The following is a 20324-nucleotide window of genomic DNA, read 5'->3' as shown; positions in this document are numbered from 1 at the left end:
GACTCATTTATCATAAGAATTAAATACAGAAATTTAAAGGCTCCGAGCAAACAGCAGGGGTGGGACTAATATGACAGTAATAGATGGAGTTGATGGGGCAAGAGGCAACCAATCATAAAATTACTTTTCCTTTGTAATAAAGGGTTCACACTTTTAACATAAATTATACATTCATTATGGTTTTTAAAAACAGTCAAGCCTAAATAAATTCTTCATACCATCAAGAAAAGATGCATACACTGAAAACCTGCTTAAGTACAGAATTTTTCATTTGACAGCTCTTGGCCGGGGCCATGCACATTTTACAGGGAGCTTTTGCTTCTCAAGCTTAGTGAAAGTCTGCCAATCATTTTGTATAAAAATAAGACTTAAATTTAAAACCTCACCAAACTAGGAATCTGATGTAGAAAATCAGTGACACCGGAACGGCTAAAGCCGGTAGTTCTCAGACTTCAGCCCTTGCCCCAGTGACCTGCGAGGCCCCGCCCCGCGTGTCCGAGGCCTGGGCAGGCCCAAGTCCCTGAAGGGTTCCCCTGGGGGGAGCTGCGCTGCTGCTCCAGGAACCCTGGCTCAGAACCTCTGCTCACCGCAGACCGTGTCCACACTCTAGTCAGCTGTGGTTACTCTGTGGGCGACAGCAGGAGGCAGCGCTCAGGAGTGACACCACCGCCCACTGCTTTATGGTCAGAAGAGAGAGGTCCCGGGCTTGCGGTCAGGTTGCACGGAGTGCTGCTCTGCCAGCATGCGATGCGGTTTACAACTAAAGCCACAGATGATGTGTTTGAGCGTCAGGCACTCAGTCACGTCTGACTCTTTGCGACTCTGTGGACAGTGGCCCGCCAAGGCTCTTCTGTCCATGGGGGTTCTCCAAGGCAAGAATACTGGAATGGGTTGCCATTCCCTTCTCCAGGAGATCTTCCCGACCCAGGGATTGGACACAGGTCTCCTGCATTGCAGCTGGGTTCTTTACCATCTGAGTCACCAGGGAAGCCCCCAATATACTTGAAGTGTATATTTAATGCTGGAAATTCACCCCACGGAACAGACAGAAGGCTGTGAAAGGAAAGGCACCATAACTAAGCTGTCCTTGGAAATACTGAGGTTTTTTTTTCTTTTCTTTTCTCTCTCAAATACCTTCCCTTTAATGTAACTTCAAGCCCAACACTCTGGGAGGTAAACAGTCTGGTAATCACGAGGGATGAGAGGCAGCATGAGCCCCCGGATGACAGGAGGAGCACTGGGGTCTGGCCACTCGACTAACTCTACAGCAGGGCCTTGACACGAGAGCCCTGGGCAGCTGGAAGACACACAACTCCTCAGGTTCCCACCCGTCATGAAAGGGTGCCCCTGAGAGATGCTCTGAACCGGGCTGGGCAGAGCCACGCCAGAGTCTGGCTCAAAACGGCGGCCCAGAGAAGCAGTGCCCATGCCTCGAGGCCACAGGGGTCCCTCTCGCCTAACCCAGCGCCTGACACCACACAAGACAAGGCACGTGGCCAGTCTCAGAGAAAGAGGGGCTTGCCACTGGGGTGAGAACCCTGGAAGGAGCTGACCCGAAACCCAGAACTCTCAACTCGGGAAGTTCATTTAAAATGAGTTATTCCAAGTAAAACGCACGGCCAAATTCTAAGTGCAGCAAGAAGCAGCCTAAGGGGAGGAGGCTCCAGGTTCTGCCAGTCTGCGCTGGGCCCCGCGTCCCCCCTCCCTACCCCATGCGCCGCAGTGAGCTCCCGGCGGCCGGACTGGGGGGGGCTACGGGCTCCAAGTGCCACTGCCAGTCATCGTGGGGAAGCTCAGTTTGGCCAAACTATTCAACACCAGATTCCTCCCGGCAAGTCTCTATGGATGTCCATCCCACTCTTCCCCAGCCTCTTCTCCTGCCTAGCCCAGCGCCCTCCGCCTAAAGTGCCACCTGCCCAACACTGAGGGCAGCTGTGGCAGAGCTCAGGTCACGGGGGTGGGCCGGCAGCCGGCAGGGAAGGGCTCCTTTCCACCCATCTCACAGTCCTGTACCACTGGGAAGAAATAAAAAGAAACGCAGATTTCTTGATATCATCATCATATGCTCCAAACTGAACACTTAAAGGCAAATCATCATCTTAAAGTACTACGTTTAGGGATTCAGTTACAATATACACCTGTTTTGTCTTCCCTTTGATCCAACTGTTGCTATTGCTTCTTCAGTTCAGTTCAGTTGCTCAGTCATGTCCGACTCTTTGTGACCCCATGAATTTGCAGCACTCGAGGCCTCCCTGTCCATCACCAACTCCTGGAATTCACTCAAACTCATGTCCATCAAGTCGGTGATGCCATCCAGCCATCTCATCTTCTGTTGTCCCCTTCTCCTCCTGCCGCCAAATCCCTCCCAGCATCAGAGTCTTTTCCAATGAGTCAACTCTTCGCATGAGGTGGCCAAAGTACTGGAGTTTCAGCTTTAGCATCAGTCCTTCCAAAGAACACCCAGGACTGATCTCCTTTAGAATGGACTGGTTGGATCTTCTTGCAGTCCAAGGGACTCTTAAGAGTCTTCTCCAACACCACAGTTCAAAAGCATCGATTCTTCAGCGCTCAGCTTTCTTCACAGTCCAACTCTCACATCCATACATGACCACTGGAAAAACCATAGCCTTGACTAGATGGACCTTTGTTGGCAAAGTAATGTCTCTGCTTTTGAATATGCTATCTAGGTTGGTCATAACTTTCCTTCCAAGGAATAAGTGTCTTTTAATTTCATAGCTGCAATCACCATCTGCAGTGATTTTGGAGCCCCAAAAATAAAGTCTGACACTGTTTCCACTGTTTCCTCATTTATTAATAGGACTTTAAAAAGAATTGATACCCTAAAAAAAGAACTCGATTTGTTTAAAAAGAAGTGCAACAATGTGGGGTCGGGGTGGGGGTGGGGGGCCCGGAAAAGCATTTCCTCTCCCCCTCCCGCCCACCCCCTTTTCGTTTTGGCTCACAAAGCTTTTTTTTTTCCCCCCCTCTTCGCTGTGGCAGAACTTCAGGGTGGCAGGCTTCAGGAAGCGTCCCTGGATATCCACCCGCTCTCAGTGAGGAAGTTCAGGATCCTCTTCTTGAGGACTTTGTCCAGATAGCTGGGCAGGCGGCTCTTGGAGGGGATGCCCTGGTGCTTCTGCAGGTGGTCCTTGTTGATGATGGTCTTCACCGTCACGTAGCGTGCGGGGCTCAGGTTCAGCGTGCTGCATAGCACCTTCTTGTGGTCCAACAGGAGCTGGAAGCCTGGCAGGTGCTCGATGGCCGTGAACCCGCCATTCCAGCCATCCTCCTCGCCGCGCTTGGCGCTCCCCGCTGCTGCCGCCGCCTTGTGTTTCTCGCGCTTGAGGCCCACTCCTCCATCCTGGTGATGCCTTTGAGCCGGTAGCACTACCGCTCGCGGATATTGGCATGCAGCATCTTGTGCATGTTCTCGAACAGGTCCTCGAACTCCTTGCACGACATGAACTGGTAGAGCGGCCACAGCTCCTCCTCCTTGGTGACCTTGTGCCGCGCCACCTGCTCCTTCTCCTAGTCCTTGCCCAGGAAGGCGGGCACCAGGTTGTAGTCGCGCGCGATGTTCTTGTGCCGCTTCCGCTTGCGGAGCTTGCGCAGTACATGTCCGTGCACGCAGGTTTCAGCTCGATCTCCACGGCGTTGTCATCATAGTTGACCGAGAGCCTGCTGATGAGCCTCTCAGCGTCCTGGTTGTACTCAATCTCTTAGTAGTCCCGCAGTGGCATGTAGCTCAGCTGCTGCTGCTCGGCCACCGAGATGTCTAGGGGAGGCAAGGGGGTAATGAGGCTGGGATAGAGGGGGCCCCCACTGGGGCAGGTGGGGATGGTGTTGGGGATGCAGGCCTTCCCCAGGTTTCTGTGAATGTACATGCTTACTTAATGCTCCATCACTTCCTGGGGGTTCCGGGAAGCGCCGACCTGAGCTGCCTGCCGTATCCTCAGCCAGGCAGTACACGCAGTACTTCTTGCAGAGCTCCACCATCTTCCGCCGCCGAGGCCCCGCCACCCCGTGCTCCAGTGAAACTGCCGCGGCCGCTGCCACAGCCACCCCCCTATATAAATTTTAGAATAATACTGCCTAAACTTACCAAAAAATCTTTCTGAGATTTTGATAAGAACTGTGTTAAATCTCATGCAAAGAATTGACTCACTGGAAAAGACCCTGATGCTGGGATGGATTGGGAGCAGGAGAAGGGGACAACAGAGGATGAGATGGCTGGATGGCATCACCGACTCGATGGACGTGAGTTTGGGTGAACTCCGGGAGTTGGTGATGGACAGGGAGGCCTGGCGTGCTGCAATTCATGGGGTCGCAAAGAGTCGGACACAACTGAGCGACTGAACTGAACTGACCTGTGTTAAACCTAGAAACAAAGAACGGTGTTAAACCTCATATCATTTGGGGAGAATTGGCATCTTTACTATGTTGAGTCTCTGAATTCATAAACATGGTATGCCTCTGAACTTATTTCTATAATCAGCATTTTGTAGTTTTCAATATACAAGTCTTCCATGGGTTTTGTTAGATTTGCCCTTAAATATTTAAGATTTGTTTGTGTTACAGTTATTCACTTATTTTTAAGGCCAGTTTCACTTGTAGGTTCCCAGTGGGATTCTAGGCACTATATCTGTAACTCTCACTTCTGTTTCCTCCAATTTATTCTGTCATTGTGGTTAGTGCTTGGAGTGGATAGGAATTTGTAAAAATGAGTTCCCAGAAGTTCATTTGAGTTAATCTCTCTGTTTTCTTTCTTTCTCTCTGGCTCATAATGGTATTGTTTATCCCTAGGAATTGGGCGGGCACCCAGCTTTCTAGGACTCACTGACTGAGTAGATCTCTGTGTCCTGAAAATCACCTCTCTGACGTTACCTTCCCTTGTCTTTATTCCAGGAATGGTGGTTCCTTCCAAGACCAAAATTGTGTGCCATTTTTCTACCCTGGTGTTGACCTGTGGGCAGCCACACACTCTTCAAATAGTGCCCCGAGATGAATATGACAACCCTACCAACAATTCCACATCCTTGAGAGATGAGCACAACTACAGCCTGTCCATTCATGAGGTGAGCAGGCTCCCATCTAGGTCACTTCGATCCGTCTCCTTCTCCCTGACCATGGTGCCGGCCTTCTGAGACTTAGATTAGCTCAAAGTAGGAAAGTTCTTTGTAAATTTCTGCACAAGCAGGGAAAATTATGTGTGGTTGGTGATGGCTTCGTTTTCCTCCTGTAGCTTGGTCCTCCAGAAGAGGAGAGTACCGGTGTCTCATTTGAGAAGTCAGTGACGTCCAACCGGCAGACCTGCCAGGTATTCCTGCGGCTCACCCTGCATTCTCGAGGCTGCTTCCATGCCTGCATCTCATACCAAAACCAGCCAATCAACAATGGTGAATTTGACATCATTGTCCTAAGTGGTGAGTTGAGAGGAGAGCTGTGAATTAGTCCTCTTCCCAAGCCACTTGTCCTTTGCACATCTGCAGTCATCTAACCCCCCCACCCCAAATATTTGGTATTTGGACCAAAACTTGGTTTAGAGACCTGTGGTCTGAAGGTCTGGTGATGGGCAGTTTCCTCTCCTGTCTTGCACTTTAAACCTTATTCCTTGTTGCACTTCAGAGAACGAGAGGAATATCGTTGAACGCAACGTGTCCACCTCAGGAGTGAGCATTTACTTTGAAGCTTATCTGTATAATGCTGCCAACTGCACCAGCACGCCGTGGCACCTCCCACCCATGCACACGAGCTCTGCCCAGCGCCGGCCCTCCACAGCTCTGGAGGAGGAAGATGAAGACTCACCCTCTGAGTGTCACACCCCTGAGAAGGTGAAGAAACCGAAGAAGGTGTACTGCTACGTGTCACCCAAGGTTGGCACTCCCACTCGTGTCCCTGCCCGAGCCTGCTCATATTTGGTAACCAAACCCACCCAGCAATGGTCTGAGAATCAGGGTGCAATCATCACCTTGTGGGGGTTCAGGGATACTAAGAGATGGCTTCCCATTGAGCAAAAGGCTATACCGCCTCTTCTGCCTCTTTCAGGCTTGGACTGGATTACACCTCTGTCCAGAGAGTCTGTGCCTTGGTACTTTCGAGCACCTGGGGCGTTCTGCTGTTTGATCGCTCCTGGGAAGATTTTTCAAGGCACGGCTCTAGAGTTTTAAAGAAAGCTACTTTTAACCATTAATAATTTCTCACTAGGGTAAAATCACTGTTGGCCCTTTGTGCCGTTTGGGAACAATTTGATCTTTCATGCTGTGATTTGTGAAACCACAAGAGATGTCATCATCGGGGTACAGGGTTAGAATAGAGAAAGTTTGGCAGAGACAAGGGATGTGAACTTCCCAAGGCCCCTGAGCTGAGAGACGCTTTGTGTTAGGGAGTTTCTTTTTTAGTGTTTGTATTTTGCTTATTTATACAGACCTCAGAAAAACGAGACTCGAACCATCCCATTACATTCCTTTAATCTCATAGCAAAAACTGAGTTCTAATTCTGTTCTACTTCAGAACACTTCACTGTGTACCATTCATCATTTAAACATCTAGCCTTCATTTGTCCTGGGGAATGGCTATGAGGGAAATGGTAAGGTAGAGATGAAGTGAGATTGGCTATGAATTGATTATTGTTGAAGCTGGTGATAATTCATTGTACTGTTTTCTTTAGTATGTGTTTGAAATGTTCTTTAATGAAGAATTTTTTTAAAAATCAAGAAAAAAACCTGACCTACTATTTGTTCAGATAACAGAGGGGTCTTTTTAGATTAAAAAGTTATTGCGTTGTCTTTTCTTTTTTTTGAATGGCAAGAGACTTCTTTTTATTCTTACATATAGGGTTTTGTGAACTCTTCTGTATGCGACTCCCCCCACCCGCCCCGACACCATCATCCCCAGCACATCCTTGCTGGCATTCTGATAGGGATAAAGCAGTGGGCAGGGGCCACTGGTGTTCCCTGCCCACTGATTTGGAAGAAGTCTCTCTGAGAAGTATCTGGCTAAGCAGGAGGAGAGTCTGATTGTTTGTAGTGAAATGAAATGATGATTTTGAAATGTTCTCTACTTGTAAAGTGAAAACCTGATCTCAGATATTTGGAAATGGTAGTAAGACCTGAGTATTAAGGTTATGAGACATCTTTGTGAAATTGTGACAACAATGTCACACTTTCTGAAAGTGTGACAACAATATTTTAAATTTGCCTGTTTTTAGGTGGAATTGATGTTTTCTATTTGATTTCAGTCCTGACTAAATTATCCTCCTTGTTTAGAGAGGAAAAGGGCTATCCTGGAAAATACAGATGGGGACAGGTATTTGAAATACAATACCCAAACAGAACCTCTTAGTCATTCATTTCATTTTCTGTGTTTTGGTCCTCCAGCAATTCTCAGTGAAGGAGTTCTACCTGAAAATCATTCCCTGGCGCCTTTACACCTTCCGGGTATGCCCTGGAACCAAAGTAAGTTAAACCTTACATCCGGTTCATGTAGAACAGGCTTCAGCCTCCCAACATCTCAACCTTTTATTTTTTCCCAGAAGGGCTTTTGGTGTTTCTGGAAATTCTCATTGTGCACACAGGATTCATTGCCAAATAAAGAAGCAGATGCTACCTCCTTATGAAGGCAATAGTTGTAGGAGGACACATGCCTACAGAAACAGTAGTTAGTAGAAGTCAAAATACTTCAACAATTCTCTCCTGCCCCTAAGACTAAGCTAATGGAGAGAGTATTGGAGCTCTGACCTGAACGTGGCTTCCTAATGTGCCAAAACTAACTGTTTCAGCACCAGTGGTCTCATCTATTAAAAAAAATTTTTTTTTTTTAAATTTCTGAGCTTTTGAAATCTACTGGCAAATCATTTTCTTCCAGCCAGTTTGCCCAACCTATTCAGGTATTCATTTGCTGTTTTACATATCCTTACAGCTTTCACACTTCTTATATTTTATGTTTGAAAGTCTGTAGTATTACCTGTGATCCTTACTTACCTTGCCTGTGATCCTTACAGGTGGTCTCTATGACTCAGTTTAAAATAAAATCTGAATCATAGAGCATGCTCTGTCACTCAGTTGTGTCTGACTCTTTGTGACCCCACGGACTCTAGCCCATCAGGCTCCTCTGTCCATGAACTTTTCCAGGCAAGAATACTGGAGTGGGCTGCCATTTCCTTCTCCAGGGGATCATCCCAGGCCAGGGATCGAGCCCCTGTCTTTTGTATCTCCTGCATTGGCAGGCGGGTTCTTTACCACTGGCACAGTGGTAGAGGACAAAGTCTCAAAATGGAATCAATGCCTGGAGGTTCCGGGGATGAAACCCAGGCCTCATACATGCAATGCATGTGCTCTACTGCTGAGCTGCACCCCCCACCTGAAGTGAAAAATAAGGAAATGTACTCCTGGTAGGTACTTACTTGGATAAAATAGGCTTAACTTGTTTTTGTTGGTTGGTGCAGAAGGGTAGGGATGTGAAGGATTTTTGGTGGATTTGAGGGCTTCACAGAGTAATTCTTTCTTTTTTTTTTTTTCTTTTGTTAGTTTTCATACCTTGGCCCTGACCCTGTCCATAAGCTGCTCACCCTTGTGGTGGATGACGGCATTCAGCCTCCTGTGGAGCTCAGCTGTAAGGAGAGGAACATCTTAGCGGCCACGTTTATTCGCTCGCTCCACAAGAACATAGGTGAGGTTGGACAGGGAGTCTGATGGGGAAGGCAGTGACCCCAGATACGCTGAGTACATGAGGATGTAGGGGTGGCCTACACAGGGGACTTGTAAGGATTCTGTAATCATGATGGATCTTGCTGCTCCTCAGGAGGCTCCGAGACCTTTCAGGACAAGGTGAATTTTTTCCATCGAGAGCTTCGGCAGGTACATATGAAAAGACCACATTCTAAAGTCACCCTGAAGGTCAGCAGACATGCCTTGTTGGAATCGGTGAGTAAAGTTTCTTTCATGTCAGCAGTTGAACAGTTATCAAAAATTTCCAGCTAGAAACCTCTGTGCTATTTGGTTATATCCTGCAGGTTATTGTTTTTATGAAACACACATCTTTGTCTTCTTTAAACATGTTAAGCGCTGTCCTTTGTGTTTGGCTATACTGAATTTGGGGCAGATTTGTTGGAGGTATGTTAATTGAGGGGAGAGACTAGTTGACACATTGGCTGTAAAATCTGTTCTTGACTAGTTCCCGAACAATCTCATGGACTTCCTATGGAAGGCAGGTATCAAGTTGTTGTTACAGAAGAAAGTTCCTGTTATGGAATCCCAGGATTAAGAAGAGCTCTTACGGGATTAAAAGGAAATGATTTTTGTTGTCACTCTGGTCTGATGGAAAAGGAACACCTGATGTGTTTCTGTCTCCACTGCACAGACACTGGCATAGTTCTCACATTCCTTGACAATGAGAAGGCTTTGGTCCCTGTCCAGAAAGTGTTTGTGATGTTTGGCTCTGGCAGGTGTGACTGGAAACCCCTTTTCTCAGCCACTTTCTCCTTGTGGCATGGCTCCCTGTCTGAACCTAGCCTTGTGGATTAAGATGTCTTGTGGGTAGACTGTACTTTACTGAAAACCAAGACTCCTGGGTTCTCTTGCTGACAGCTTACTGATTTGAGCCATTTTATTTCAAGTTTCTCATTAATAAAATGAGGACTGTTAGGAAATAAAGTTTCAACTTTCCAGTCAGGCAATGGTATAAATATGAATTTGATTTTTTTAATCTTAAATTTCTTCTGGAGATATGTGCATTTTAAATTTAAGATGGTATTGTTAAAGCTTATTTTTGAGTAACATATTGCTTCCAAATACTTCTGACTATTAAATGGACAGTGGTAATGTTCTTGTGTTTTTGTCTTTAACACCCAAGAGGCACTGGCCAGTGTTCTGACAATTTCTTTTCTTTTACTGCTTTTCAGTCTCTGAAAGCCACTCGGAATTTTTCCATCTCAGATTGGAGCAAGAACTTTGAAGTGGTTTTTCAGGATGAAGAAGGTCAGTTTTGAAATTTCCCACTCATCTTTTTTAACTCTCCTTCCCACTCCTCCCTGTCTCCTTACACGACATCCACAGAAACTGAAAACAACCCTCCTACACATGCTTGCCACCCCTGCTCCAGCTTCTTTTTCCCAGGGAAAAAGAAGTCATGAGTCAAGACCAAAAGGGTGGTGTTTACTGGCTAGATGGCTTGGTTGAGCTTGTAGAACACAGACGGACAAGGATTTGGAAGGTGAGCTCTTATGAGTTTGAAGCAGAAGGGCAGAGTAACCTTTGTAGTACCAAGAGAAGCAGCAGTTCCTGGGATCTATGATCTGTGTTTCCACGCTAGAGCGCATCAGCTTAGTGATCAGAATACCTTTAATCCTACAGAATGAGGTGGGATTTCAAAAAAAAAGTCCACAGTTAAGGTGGGTTGGAATATTGGACACCAAGGTGGTGGAATGGAGGGAGGAAGGATCAGGGAGTATAAAATGATGAATAAATGAACAAAAATGATAAAAGGTGATAAGCCAGCATCACTTTTGATTTTTATTGTACTTTCCAGCTCTGGACTGGGGAGGGCCTCGTCGGGAATGGTTTGAGTTAATCTGCAAAGCACTATTTGACACCACCAATCAGCTCTTCACCCGATTCAGTGACACCAACCAAGCATTAGTGAGTCTGTGACTTCCCCGGGGGTGGGAGCAAAGTGTGGATTGTGTTATGATGGAGAGACTAGTAAGAATTTGAACTAATCAGATTACCTCCCTCCTCTTTGTCTTCCTTATTTCATCTCTAAGAGAAAATGCAGACAGATGAATAAAAAGCATTATAGTGCAGAGGCTGTTCTACTCCTTAGTATTTTAATAATTAAGCCACTTTTTTCAGAACATCCCTAAAGCAATTGAACTCTGTACAAGGTCTTTGACTAGGGGAGTAGGGAAGTAGACTCTGGCTGAAAGAGGTTCTGGTTTAGGGAAGAGGCATTATATCATCCACTGATTGACTTCTGTTTGTAGCCAGTGACCACAAAATCAGTAGAAGATTCTTCAGTTTATTGTAAGTCCATATTTGTCCTTTATCCTCCAGTCACTTTGAATTACTCGGTGGTGGCTACCAAACATTGCCATTTGGATGGGCTCCTTGATCCTAACACTGAAATTCTTGCTCCCTTGGGATAGAGTTGTGGAGGGAGAATCTTCCCAGAACTAGGCTTGAAGAAAAACGATCCAGGACCTTTTATCTCTCTTTGACAGGTGCACCCTAACCCTAATCGCCCCACTCATCTGCGCCTAAAGATGTATGAGTTTGCAGGGCGCCTGGTGGGCAAGTGTCTCTATGAGTCCGCTCTAGGAGGAGCCTACAAGCAGTTGGTCCGAGCTCGCTTCACCCGTTCTTTCTTGGCCCAAATCATAGGACTACGTATGCATTACAAGGTAAGGTCTTAGGTATGTGTTTCCTGCTAAGTCCCCTGGCCATTAACTCTGGAATCTCTCCAACCTCTGTTTATTATTTTTGAGGTTTGAAGGGGTAAGTGGTTCCAGGCAGTTACAAATTTTATTTCTGGGTGAGAGTAGTCATGTTGTGTTCTGTGTCTTTTTGTCTCCTCAGTACTTTGAAACAGATGACCCAGAATTCTACAAATCTAAAGTTTGTTTCATCCTCAACAATGACATGAGTGAGATGGAGCTGGTCTTTGCAGAAGAGAAATATAATAAATCAGGTCAATTGGATAAGGTGAGACAGAGAACTGAAGCCTGTGGGTCCCATTTCTCAGCCTCCTCTGTATTAGGGCTGTCTAGTAGAGCTTTCGCAATGATGGAAGTGTTCTCTATTTGTACTTTTGAACACCCAAAATGTGTCTGGTATGACCAAATACCTGAATTTCTAAATTAACTACCTGTGACTAGTGACAGCCGTATCGGACAGTGTAGCTTTGCGACACTATATCCCACATTGTATGGCCTTGGCCTGTTTAAATGGAACCGGAGACACATACACCATCCATCCCCCTCATCCCTCCTTTCCAGTAGAAAAAGAACGAAGTGATAGTGAAGTGTCACTGCACAGGCAGTTTTGGAAGGGATGACAGTGTCTGTCTCAACATTAGGGGCAGGGAGGTAATTGACTTCCATTTTAACACTGTGCCTGTTTATTTTTAAGGTTTTTATTAGAAAACGGCCAAAAGTATTTCTGATGCACATGTGATTTTGTTTGCATTCTGGGGTTAAATAATATCAAATGATCATGACAAACCTGACGTTGCATTTATAAATAATTGAAACCAAAATAACAATGACTGAAAGTTTGTGATCACTGATAGCACTGAACTGATAATCAGATACCCTTGTGAGCCCTGGGAGGGTCTTAGCTGCTGGCCTTCACGCCTGTGTGGGTGGAGCCCGTTTTCTTGACCCAGCACTGCAAGGCATCTCGAGTCAATAGAAGACTGAATTAGGATCTGCAGGCCTAGGGGAGTACTGATTTTATTTGGATTTGATATGAATACTAAATCTTAGTCATTTACTACTTAGGCTAATAGTTAGAAGTGTTTGCTACTGCTGCTGCTGCTAAGTCGCTTCAGTTGTGTCCGACTCTGTGCGACCCCATAGACGGCAGCCCACCAGGCTCCCCCATCCCTGGGATTCTCCAGGCAAGAACACTGGAGTGGGCTGCCATTTCCTTCTCCAATGCATGCAAGTGAAAAGTGAAAGTGAAGTCGCTCAGTCGTGTCCGACTCCTAGCGACCCCATAGACGGCAGCCCACCAGGCTCCCCCATCCCTGGGATTCTCCAGGCAAGAACACTGGAGTGGGCTGCCATTTCCTTCTCCAATGCATGAAAGTGAAAAGTGAAAGTGAAGTCGCTCAGTCATGTCCGACTCCTAGCGACCCCATGGACTGCAGCCTACCAGGCTCCTCCATCCATGGGATTTTCCAGGCAAGAGTACTGGAGTGGGGTGCCATAGAAGTGCTTACACACGTAAAATAAAAATAACCAGAACTGTGCACAATAATAGAAAAAGTCTTACATGTTTAGATCCATTGAGAATCTTTGCTCTGGACCAAAGTTCTGTCCCTCCCATGCCACGGTCAGGACCTTAAAATCTGATTTTGTAACTAAATGGAGGCCTTCACTCACCTGTGAAGACAATCTTGCTCGTTGGGCACAGGTTTTCCAGGGTGGCTTTAAACTGTGTTTCAGGGCTTCCTCAAAGCTCCCTTAGGAGTTGCTTATCAGAGGAGGGTGCCAGTTCTATTTGAAAATCATACAGTTCAGCCTTTTCTTCGCAGATAGAAAAACCGGGAGTCCAAATAGCTAAGTGACTGAAACCCCATAGCAAGTTAGTCTCCAAGTATCAAGCCATGGCTTTTTCTATTGCCTCACGTTAGAAACAGAAGAATGTAGGGAAACATCTGTACACGTCTTGGAATTTCTGAGATTATGCTTCTTTTCTACTTTTCTGGCTTTATAGAGCCTCAGTTGTCTCAAGGGTTTAAGAGAAGAGGTCAGTAATGGTTTAATTTTGGACCAGAGGAATGTTAAAGTGTTGCTAACAAGGGAACATACGTATCTTCCTGTTGCATCGCCGCTATTTGACCAGCTCGGAGAAGACTCCCTGAGAGACCTGCTTCAGAAACAGTAGTGAGTAGAATACAGCAATAGTGGTAGGAACCCTGAAGTTTAGTTACTGAGTAAAACCAAGTGTGTTGAAAACCTGAATGCAGAGCAGGAACGTGTGACAGCGGTGCAGTTCAGTAATGTGCTGTTTGTGGGACATGCCGGGTAGCTGTCGTCTTTTAAACTCCCATCCACACGCTCTCCCTGTCTTTTGCTTCTTCTTTCAGGTTGTAGAACTTATGACAGGTGGAGCTCAAACTCCCGTCACCAATGCGAATAAAATCTTCTATTTAAATTTGCTGGCCCAGTATCGACTGGCCAGCCAAGTGAAAGAGGAGGTGGAACATTTCCTAAAAGGTGGGATTCTGTTGACTCTTGGCTTTGAGGTGTAAATACCTGTATCACATGGTGTGGATATAGCTTTCACTTGGGTATTTTGTTTCAGGCCTGAATGAGTTAGTCCCTGAAAACCTCTTGGCTATTTTTGATGAGAATGAGCTTGAGGTAAGTGCTTACAATTGGAACCCCCTGTCCCTGGCTTGCTGTTTTATTACGCCCACAGGAACCAGCGTCCTGCGCCTTCTGCTAGGAGATGTGGTAGGAAAGCCCTTTGGGAGTTGGTTTCACTTTTGTTACTCTTCATGCATTGACCCTTTCTCCAGCTTTAAAAAAATTCGAATGTGGAATAACTATTGATGAATAGTAATAATGACTATTTACTCATCAAATATTATTGGTACTGGTTGAGTAGTAAAGAATGTTGGTATCTTGTACAGTCTTTGTAACTCCTGTGACCTTTTAAGTTGATTTAAGGCATTAGAAGCATTTATTTGTTCAGAGACTATATCGAGTGCCTCCTATATGGCATGTGCTTTTGAGGAACTGGGGGGCTCATGGAGCCATATTCTAGTGAAGGAGACAATCCAAAGGATGTGAGGCCTGTCATAGCTTAGGGTGACAACGCTACAGAGTTAATATATTCTTCCTTTAGATCCTGTGACAACCGGAATGCACTGTAAGATGGTAAATACCTTGCTATAATGAGCAGACTTAAAGTTCCATGAACTTCGGGTGTAGGCCAAAAGTAAAACCGGTTTGTTTTTACTTGCTGCTCACATGATACATGTAACGAAAGTTATTAGCTTTAATGTCCTATAGCCTTTATTAAAGTTTCTCTAAACTGTTTGCTACAGTGAAGAAGTTCTTTAAAATTGGGGAGACAGGGGACTTCCTTGGTGGTCTGGTGGTTATGACTCTACGCTCCCAAGGCAGGCGGCATGGATATGATCCCTGGTTGGGGATCTAAGATCCCACATGGAGGCGGTGAAGTATGCCCCCTCCCCCTCTACCCCTCAAAAAAGGAAACAGGAGTTTCAGGTGGTCTTGCACCATTTTTATTCTTATTAACTGAACTGGCTTTGAGAACAAGAATCAACGTCTTTTTCAGCACATTTTGTACCTTTAGGTATAAAATCCAAATAATGCAGTCCTGAAGTTTCCAGCAGACCCGTTACCTAGTGCCAGCATTTTCCGGGCTGAGAAACAGCTACTGGTGGATTTTATCCTGAAGCAAAATGTTTGTTAACAATTGGTAAAGTGTGTAGGAGGAAGGCGCAGCCTCTCAGGATTGCTCCCCTTCCTGCTCTTAGTTACTTGTTAGCAAGTTCTTTTTGAAGAAACCAAGTTTCTCAGGCTTCATTTGGGCTTCTCTTGTCTCTTGATTAGGACTGCCTTTACAGCTATTGGATGAGTACTCACAGTCTGCTAAGTAACTTGCTGGATCCTGAACCAAATTAAGACATCAACAAGAAGTTTAGTGCTCTGATGTCATTAATGTTCTCATTTTTTGGCATTCTTTTTCATTTATCTGATCAAGTAGAGGTGGAGCTAAAGGGACAGTAGTAAAAGTTCAGTCCATAAAAGAAAGGGTGGATTTGGGGGAAAGGAAGGGCCACCTAACAAATTTGTAAATGGGGCTGGGGTCTTCATTGAAGGGGAAGGGCCCACTTTCCCCCTGGTATTCCCAGGCCACATCCAGAGCAGTCAGTAAACACTTGCTTCCCTTTTTGACCTTGGTTTCATCAAAACAATATATATAGCAGCAACTCTTAATGAGGGGTGCCCATCAGAAACACCTGGGAGACTTTTTCAACGTTTGTAACCTGTCCCTAGAGATTCTGATTCACTAGGTCTGGGGTAAGGCCACAGGCATCTATCTATCTCTATATTTTAAAGCTCTGTGAGTTTTACTGCACTGGTTAGGAACCATTGACCTATTAATAATTGATTTTCCTAAAATAGTATTCTTGGATTATGACCTCACCATGCATCTTTTTATTGATGTTTCTGTATTCCGCATTTTTCATGTTAACATATTTTGACCTTATGATGGGACTTCACCCCTCTGACTGTCCCAGTAAACACCTGACTGTCTTCTCCAGCTGCTGATGTGTGGGACTGGGGACATCAGTGTGTCTGACTTCAAAGCCCACGCAGTGGTCATTGGTGGCTCGTGGCATTTCAGAGAAAAGGTAAGTGAGCCAAAATTCTTTCAGTTGAATTTGTACCATATTATACAGAAGAAGTTTCAGAGGGAAAAAGCTGAGAAGCAGACATGTCAACTGGGAAAAAGCAATACATGGCGGGGAATGGCAGATGGTCATCCAGACAGATGGGAACCCTCGTCCTTAAGGGCTATTCATGCTGCATCCACAGAGGCAATAATGTTGAAAAGGCGGAGAGAGAGAACCGAGCAGTCAGGGACCACCCTGCTGGCTGGGTGTCCACATCACTCCCTTTTAAGTTGATTCTAGCTGCGTGCAAATAACCAGGGCCTTCCCTCCCACTTCAGAGCATCTGTTCCTTTCCCCAGGGATCAGATCCGCAGCAACACCTGGGTGTGACCCCAGCCTCGTGCTCTTCCCACAGGTCATGAGGTGGTTTTGGACCGTGGTTTCCAGTCTGACGCAGGAAGAGTTGGCTCGGCTACTGCAGTTCACCACAGGCTCCTCTCAGCTGCCACCCGGAGGCTTTGCTGCCCTCTGTCCCTCCTTCCAGATTATCGCGGCCCCGACCCACAGCACGCTCCCAACTGCACACACGTGGTGGGTATCTGACAGCCCGGCGCAGGCTGTCACAGAGGGTTATCTTTGCAGCCCTCGCTGGTATGGTCTGCTCGTGTGAGTTAATCACTCCCCTCCCCTCGGCCTTGCAGTTTCAACCAGCTGTGCCTCCCTACGTATGACTCCTACGAAGAGGTGCACAGGATGCTGCAGCTGGCCATCAGTGAGGGCTGCGAGGGCTTCGGCATGTTCTGACCACTCTCCCTGCCATCTGCTTGGCTCCCGTGGCTTCCCGGAGCCTCCAGGCGGCGCGCGCCACAGACGCGACCGCTGACCCTGACACAGAACCATCAGCCAGAAGCTGCGGCGTGCACCCCCGCAGTGTGTGGAGGAGTCGGTCACCCCCCAGCTTCGTCCTTCCCTCGCCCCCTCCCTTACCCCCAAGAGCCCCCTTTGGCAAGCCCCTACCCTGAGCAGCTCGCTCAGTCGCAGAGGAGGGTGGGGCCCGCTGCGCTCGCCCTGGGTTCTCAGAGGAGCTCAGTGGTGGGAGCTGCCCCAGCCGCTGGGGGGAGGCGACACGGAGGCTCGGCCTTTCTGGGAGCGCTGCGATCCTCGCCTCGCCCAGCCTCCTCTGCCAACGCTCCGCAGGGGTTCCCTCCATGTCCCCTTGACCCGGGGTCTGTGAGTCCCTCTTGGGGACAGGTGACTGCGTCTGCTCGCCAGGAGAAGAACAGACGGGAGGTGGCCCACAGCGACAGACAGCCTTGAGTTTTGTCTGTCTGCACAACGGCCGGTGCAGGCACGGGACTAGCTCGCGTGGTTACTGATAGCACCGAAGGGTCCTTTTTTCTTTGGCGTCAGAACTGGAAAATGAGCTTTTCCATGCAAGCGTTTCTGGAAATGATCATATCGTTCATAAAGAAGAACTCCCTAGTAAGCTTTTTTCTTTTTGAGTATAATAAACCTGTGAGACAGACCTAAGAATGTGAAAGCTTAGCTGGGCTGCGGCTTCCAGTGCTGAAGGCGATGCTCCTTTAGGGTTGTGGGGCATTTCTTGGCATGTGACTGGCTTGAAGACTACTGATGCTTGTCCCTGAGTTTGTTCTTTACACTGAGATGTGGCTGGCCCTGGCTCCTTACCTCCAACTTGTGCTGTCTGCTAAGAGCTGGGCGTTCTTTAGGTTTCCACTGAAGAAAATTTTGGAGCAAGAAATTAGGACAGTTCAATAGCATGCCACTGGTCCCTGGTTCTCTCTGCTTGGTGTTCCCTGGCAGCACTAAGACAAGGGAGAAGGGATCAGTAATTTAATTGCTTCTCAGAGGTCCTTAGGGTCAGGACACAAGGGACACACATCGAGGAGCTGTGTCAGATGATAAACGCCTTGCTGTCCCAGTGACTTCCTGTCACTCCCTCAGTTACCAGCAAGGGCACCTCAGGAGGGAGGAAGACAACCAGGTTCACTGTGGCGTGACTGAAGAGAGCCTGCAGCTGTTTCTTGGAAGATGGCGACAACATTTTCCATTAACGATTTGAATGAAGACATTTTCAAGACTCAGAATCTCATCGATTTCCGAAGTTTCTGTTTCTAAGAAGGCTTTGCTGCAAGCGACCATTCCCAATGGGGCATTCGACTCTGAGAATATTAACAAGCCATCTTTATAGCCAAAACCAGCAAGTACAAAGAGTCCAGAGATGAGGCGGGACTTGAGGCCATGCCTTGGCCTGCCGGAAGCACGTCTGAGCCCTCCTGTTCCCAGGGATCGTGAGGAACACGCCTTCCTGAGCTGCTACAATTCCTGCCTGACCTCACTCCTTCGCAGTTGTCATCTGTCCTTGGCATGGGTGCTGACCTCACTCACCCTTGGGGTCCAGGGTCCAGCATTGGGGCCCTCTGTGCCCCAGGGTCCCCCACGCCACACGGTCACTGCTCTCCTCAGGGACCAGGACAAGGTGCTGCCCTGTGGGATACGTACAGGCAAGTGTCATCATCCCCCTGGGAAGCACAATGCCGCCCTTTGGGCCCAGAGAGGGATTCCAGCTAGGGGCACGTGGGCTGGCTCTGCTGTCTTTGGCCGTTGTTCCTCTTCCAAATCCTGTGTCCCCCGTCCCCTCCCCCCTTTGCCCCTCCAGAGACTGATGCTGGAGCGTGAGTTGATTTTCTTGGCTCGATCTGTCCTTTCTGAGCTCTAGTCATAGCACTTTTCAGAGCATCCTGGGTACCCTGATGGCGCAGCTGCAGCCTGCGGTGGTCCTTAGCCCCAGGGTCTTTGTTTCACAAAACCCTTTGGTACTGTTGTGGTTTTGTATTCTTCCAGTGTTCTCTCTCTCTGTCTCTCCTAACTATTCAAAAGTATCTTTGCTCTTTTGCCCTTTCCTTTGACCTTCTGTTCTAATCCTGCTTTGGAATTAGCCGGTGTGGGGAGAGGTACACCATGTCGGAGAGAAGAAAGAGTGCCTGTTACTGGAAGTGTTTCCTATTCACGTTTATTTTGCTCAGTTCTTTTTATTTATGCCCTTGTGGCCCAGGTACTTGGGCAGCCAGCTAACCTCCTGGCTAGTGAAGGAGACCAGGCACAAAGTGAACACCAAGGAAAGTGTTGTGTGTTTCTAGAACTCCAGCAGAGACCAAGCCCTGCTGCAAATTTGTCAGGCCAGACCAAAGGGCCACACAGTTGCTCAGTAGTGTAAATATTTTGTACAGTGAATAAATGAATGTTTAAAAGGACTAAGAAGCAAGTGACTGCTTTATGTGGTGATTCAGGGCTTAAATTGGAGGTGGGGAAGGAAAAGAAAAAATGTAGAAATGTTTTTGCATTTCCCCAGTAACCCTTCAGAAGCAGTCAACTTGAGGTAGAATGGACTCCCGGAGCCCTAGCCCGGTCCAGACCTGCTTGCCTTCTCACCCTTCCCTGATTGCTGTCCGTGGTGCCCGGCAGGGCCTCGGTGCCTCCTTGCACAGAGAGCTAACAGCTGGGACAAGTGCTTGTACTCAGCTCCAGAAGGAGAGACCAGTTTGGCAAAAACAGGATGTCTGTTCTCATCAGTCTTTTAAGTGTTAATTCCTTATTGTTTTACTACACAAGAAACTCAGTGTAGAAAATTTGGAAATTAAAAAAAAAAAGTACAAGAAAATAAGATAGTTGCTATCCAGAGGGAAGAACACTTTGGTGGGTGGTCTTATTTGCATATGGCACATGTATTTCTCAATGTCCTCTCAACTCTTGACTCTCCCACAAGTGCTTTGAGTATGGGGAAAAAAACCCATAAAACCTGCTCCTCAAAAATTTTGGGGTAGCAGGTGGGATGAATTCTTTTTCCAACCATAGATAAGCTTGGCAGAGAAAACCAGACCTCTGATATAGGCCTTACAGGAGAAGCGTTAGGGACCCTGGCTGTCTTGCGGAAGTGAGTTTGTTGTCTTTGACATTGGTTCCCATTCTGGAAAGTCAAAACAAATTCCCCTTTGTAATTGTGTTTTGTTGTGCTTTTGTTGTGTTTTGCTTGTTTTGTCTTTTTGGCCACTCCGCATACCTTGCAACTACTCAAGCAGGGATTGAACCCAAGACCCAGCAGTGAAAGCACCAAGGCTTAACCACTGGACTGCTAGGGAATTCCCCTGTAATTGTTTTTAAAAATACAGATTTTTTTTTTCTCTTCTGCTCCCACCTCCCAGACTCAGCGA

General features: G+C 47.0%; 1 protein-coding gene and 1 pseudogene across 3 annotated transcripts in view; one reads left to right on the top strand and one right to left on the bottom strand.

Moving 5' to 3' along the window:
- AREL1 (apoptosis resistant E3 ubiquitin protein ligase 1) overlaps positions 1-19367 on the top strand; it is a 44563-nt gene extending 25196 nt beyond the window's left edge. For all 3 annotated transcript variants that reach the window (XM_061429461.1, XM_061429460.1, XM_061429462.1), the window contains exons 6-20: positions 4906-5075; positions 5243-5423; positions 5626-5873; positions 7377-7454; positions 8526-8667; positions 8800-8921; positions 9899-9974; positions 10525-10634; positions 11216-11395; positions 11571-11696; positions 13807-13936; positions 14025-14083; positions 16021-16110; positions 16508-16683; positions 16794-19367. In XM_061429461.1, the coding sequence (XP_061285445.1) occupies positions 4906-5075; positions 5243-5423; positions 5626-5873; positions 7377-7454; positions 8526-8667; positions 8800-8921; positions 9899-9974; positions 10525-10634; positions 11216-11395; positions 11571-11696; positions 13807-13936; positions 14025-14083; positions 16021-16110; positions 16508-16683; positions 16794-16896 (1991 nt within the window). In that variant the 3' untranslated portion in view covers positions 16897-19367. The remainder of the gene's footprint in view (positions 1-4905; positions 5076-5242; positions 5424-5625; positions 5874-7376; positions 7455-8525; positions 8668-8799; positions 8922-9898; positions 9975-10524; positions 10635-11215; positions 11396-11570; positions 11697-13806; positions 13937-14024; positions 14084-16020; positions 16111-16507; positions 16684-16793) is intronic.
- LOC133255470 (transcriptional adapter 2-beta-like) lies at positions 1559-4148 on the bottom strand (annotated as a pseudogene).
- Positions 19368-20324: the final 957 nt, after the last annotated feature.

This window comes from Bos javanicus, chromosome 10 (genome assembly GCF_032452875.1).
Source record: "Bos javanicus breed banteng chromosome 10, ARS-OSU_banteng_1.0, whole genome shotgun sequence".
Classification (NCBI taxonomy): Eukaryota; Metazoa; Chordata; class Mammalia; order Artiodactyla; family Bovidae; genus Bos; species Bos javanicus.
This window is presented reverse-complemented; position numbering and strand designations above follow the sequence as displayed.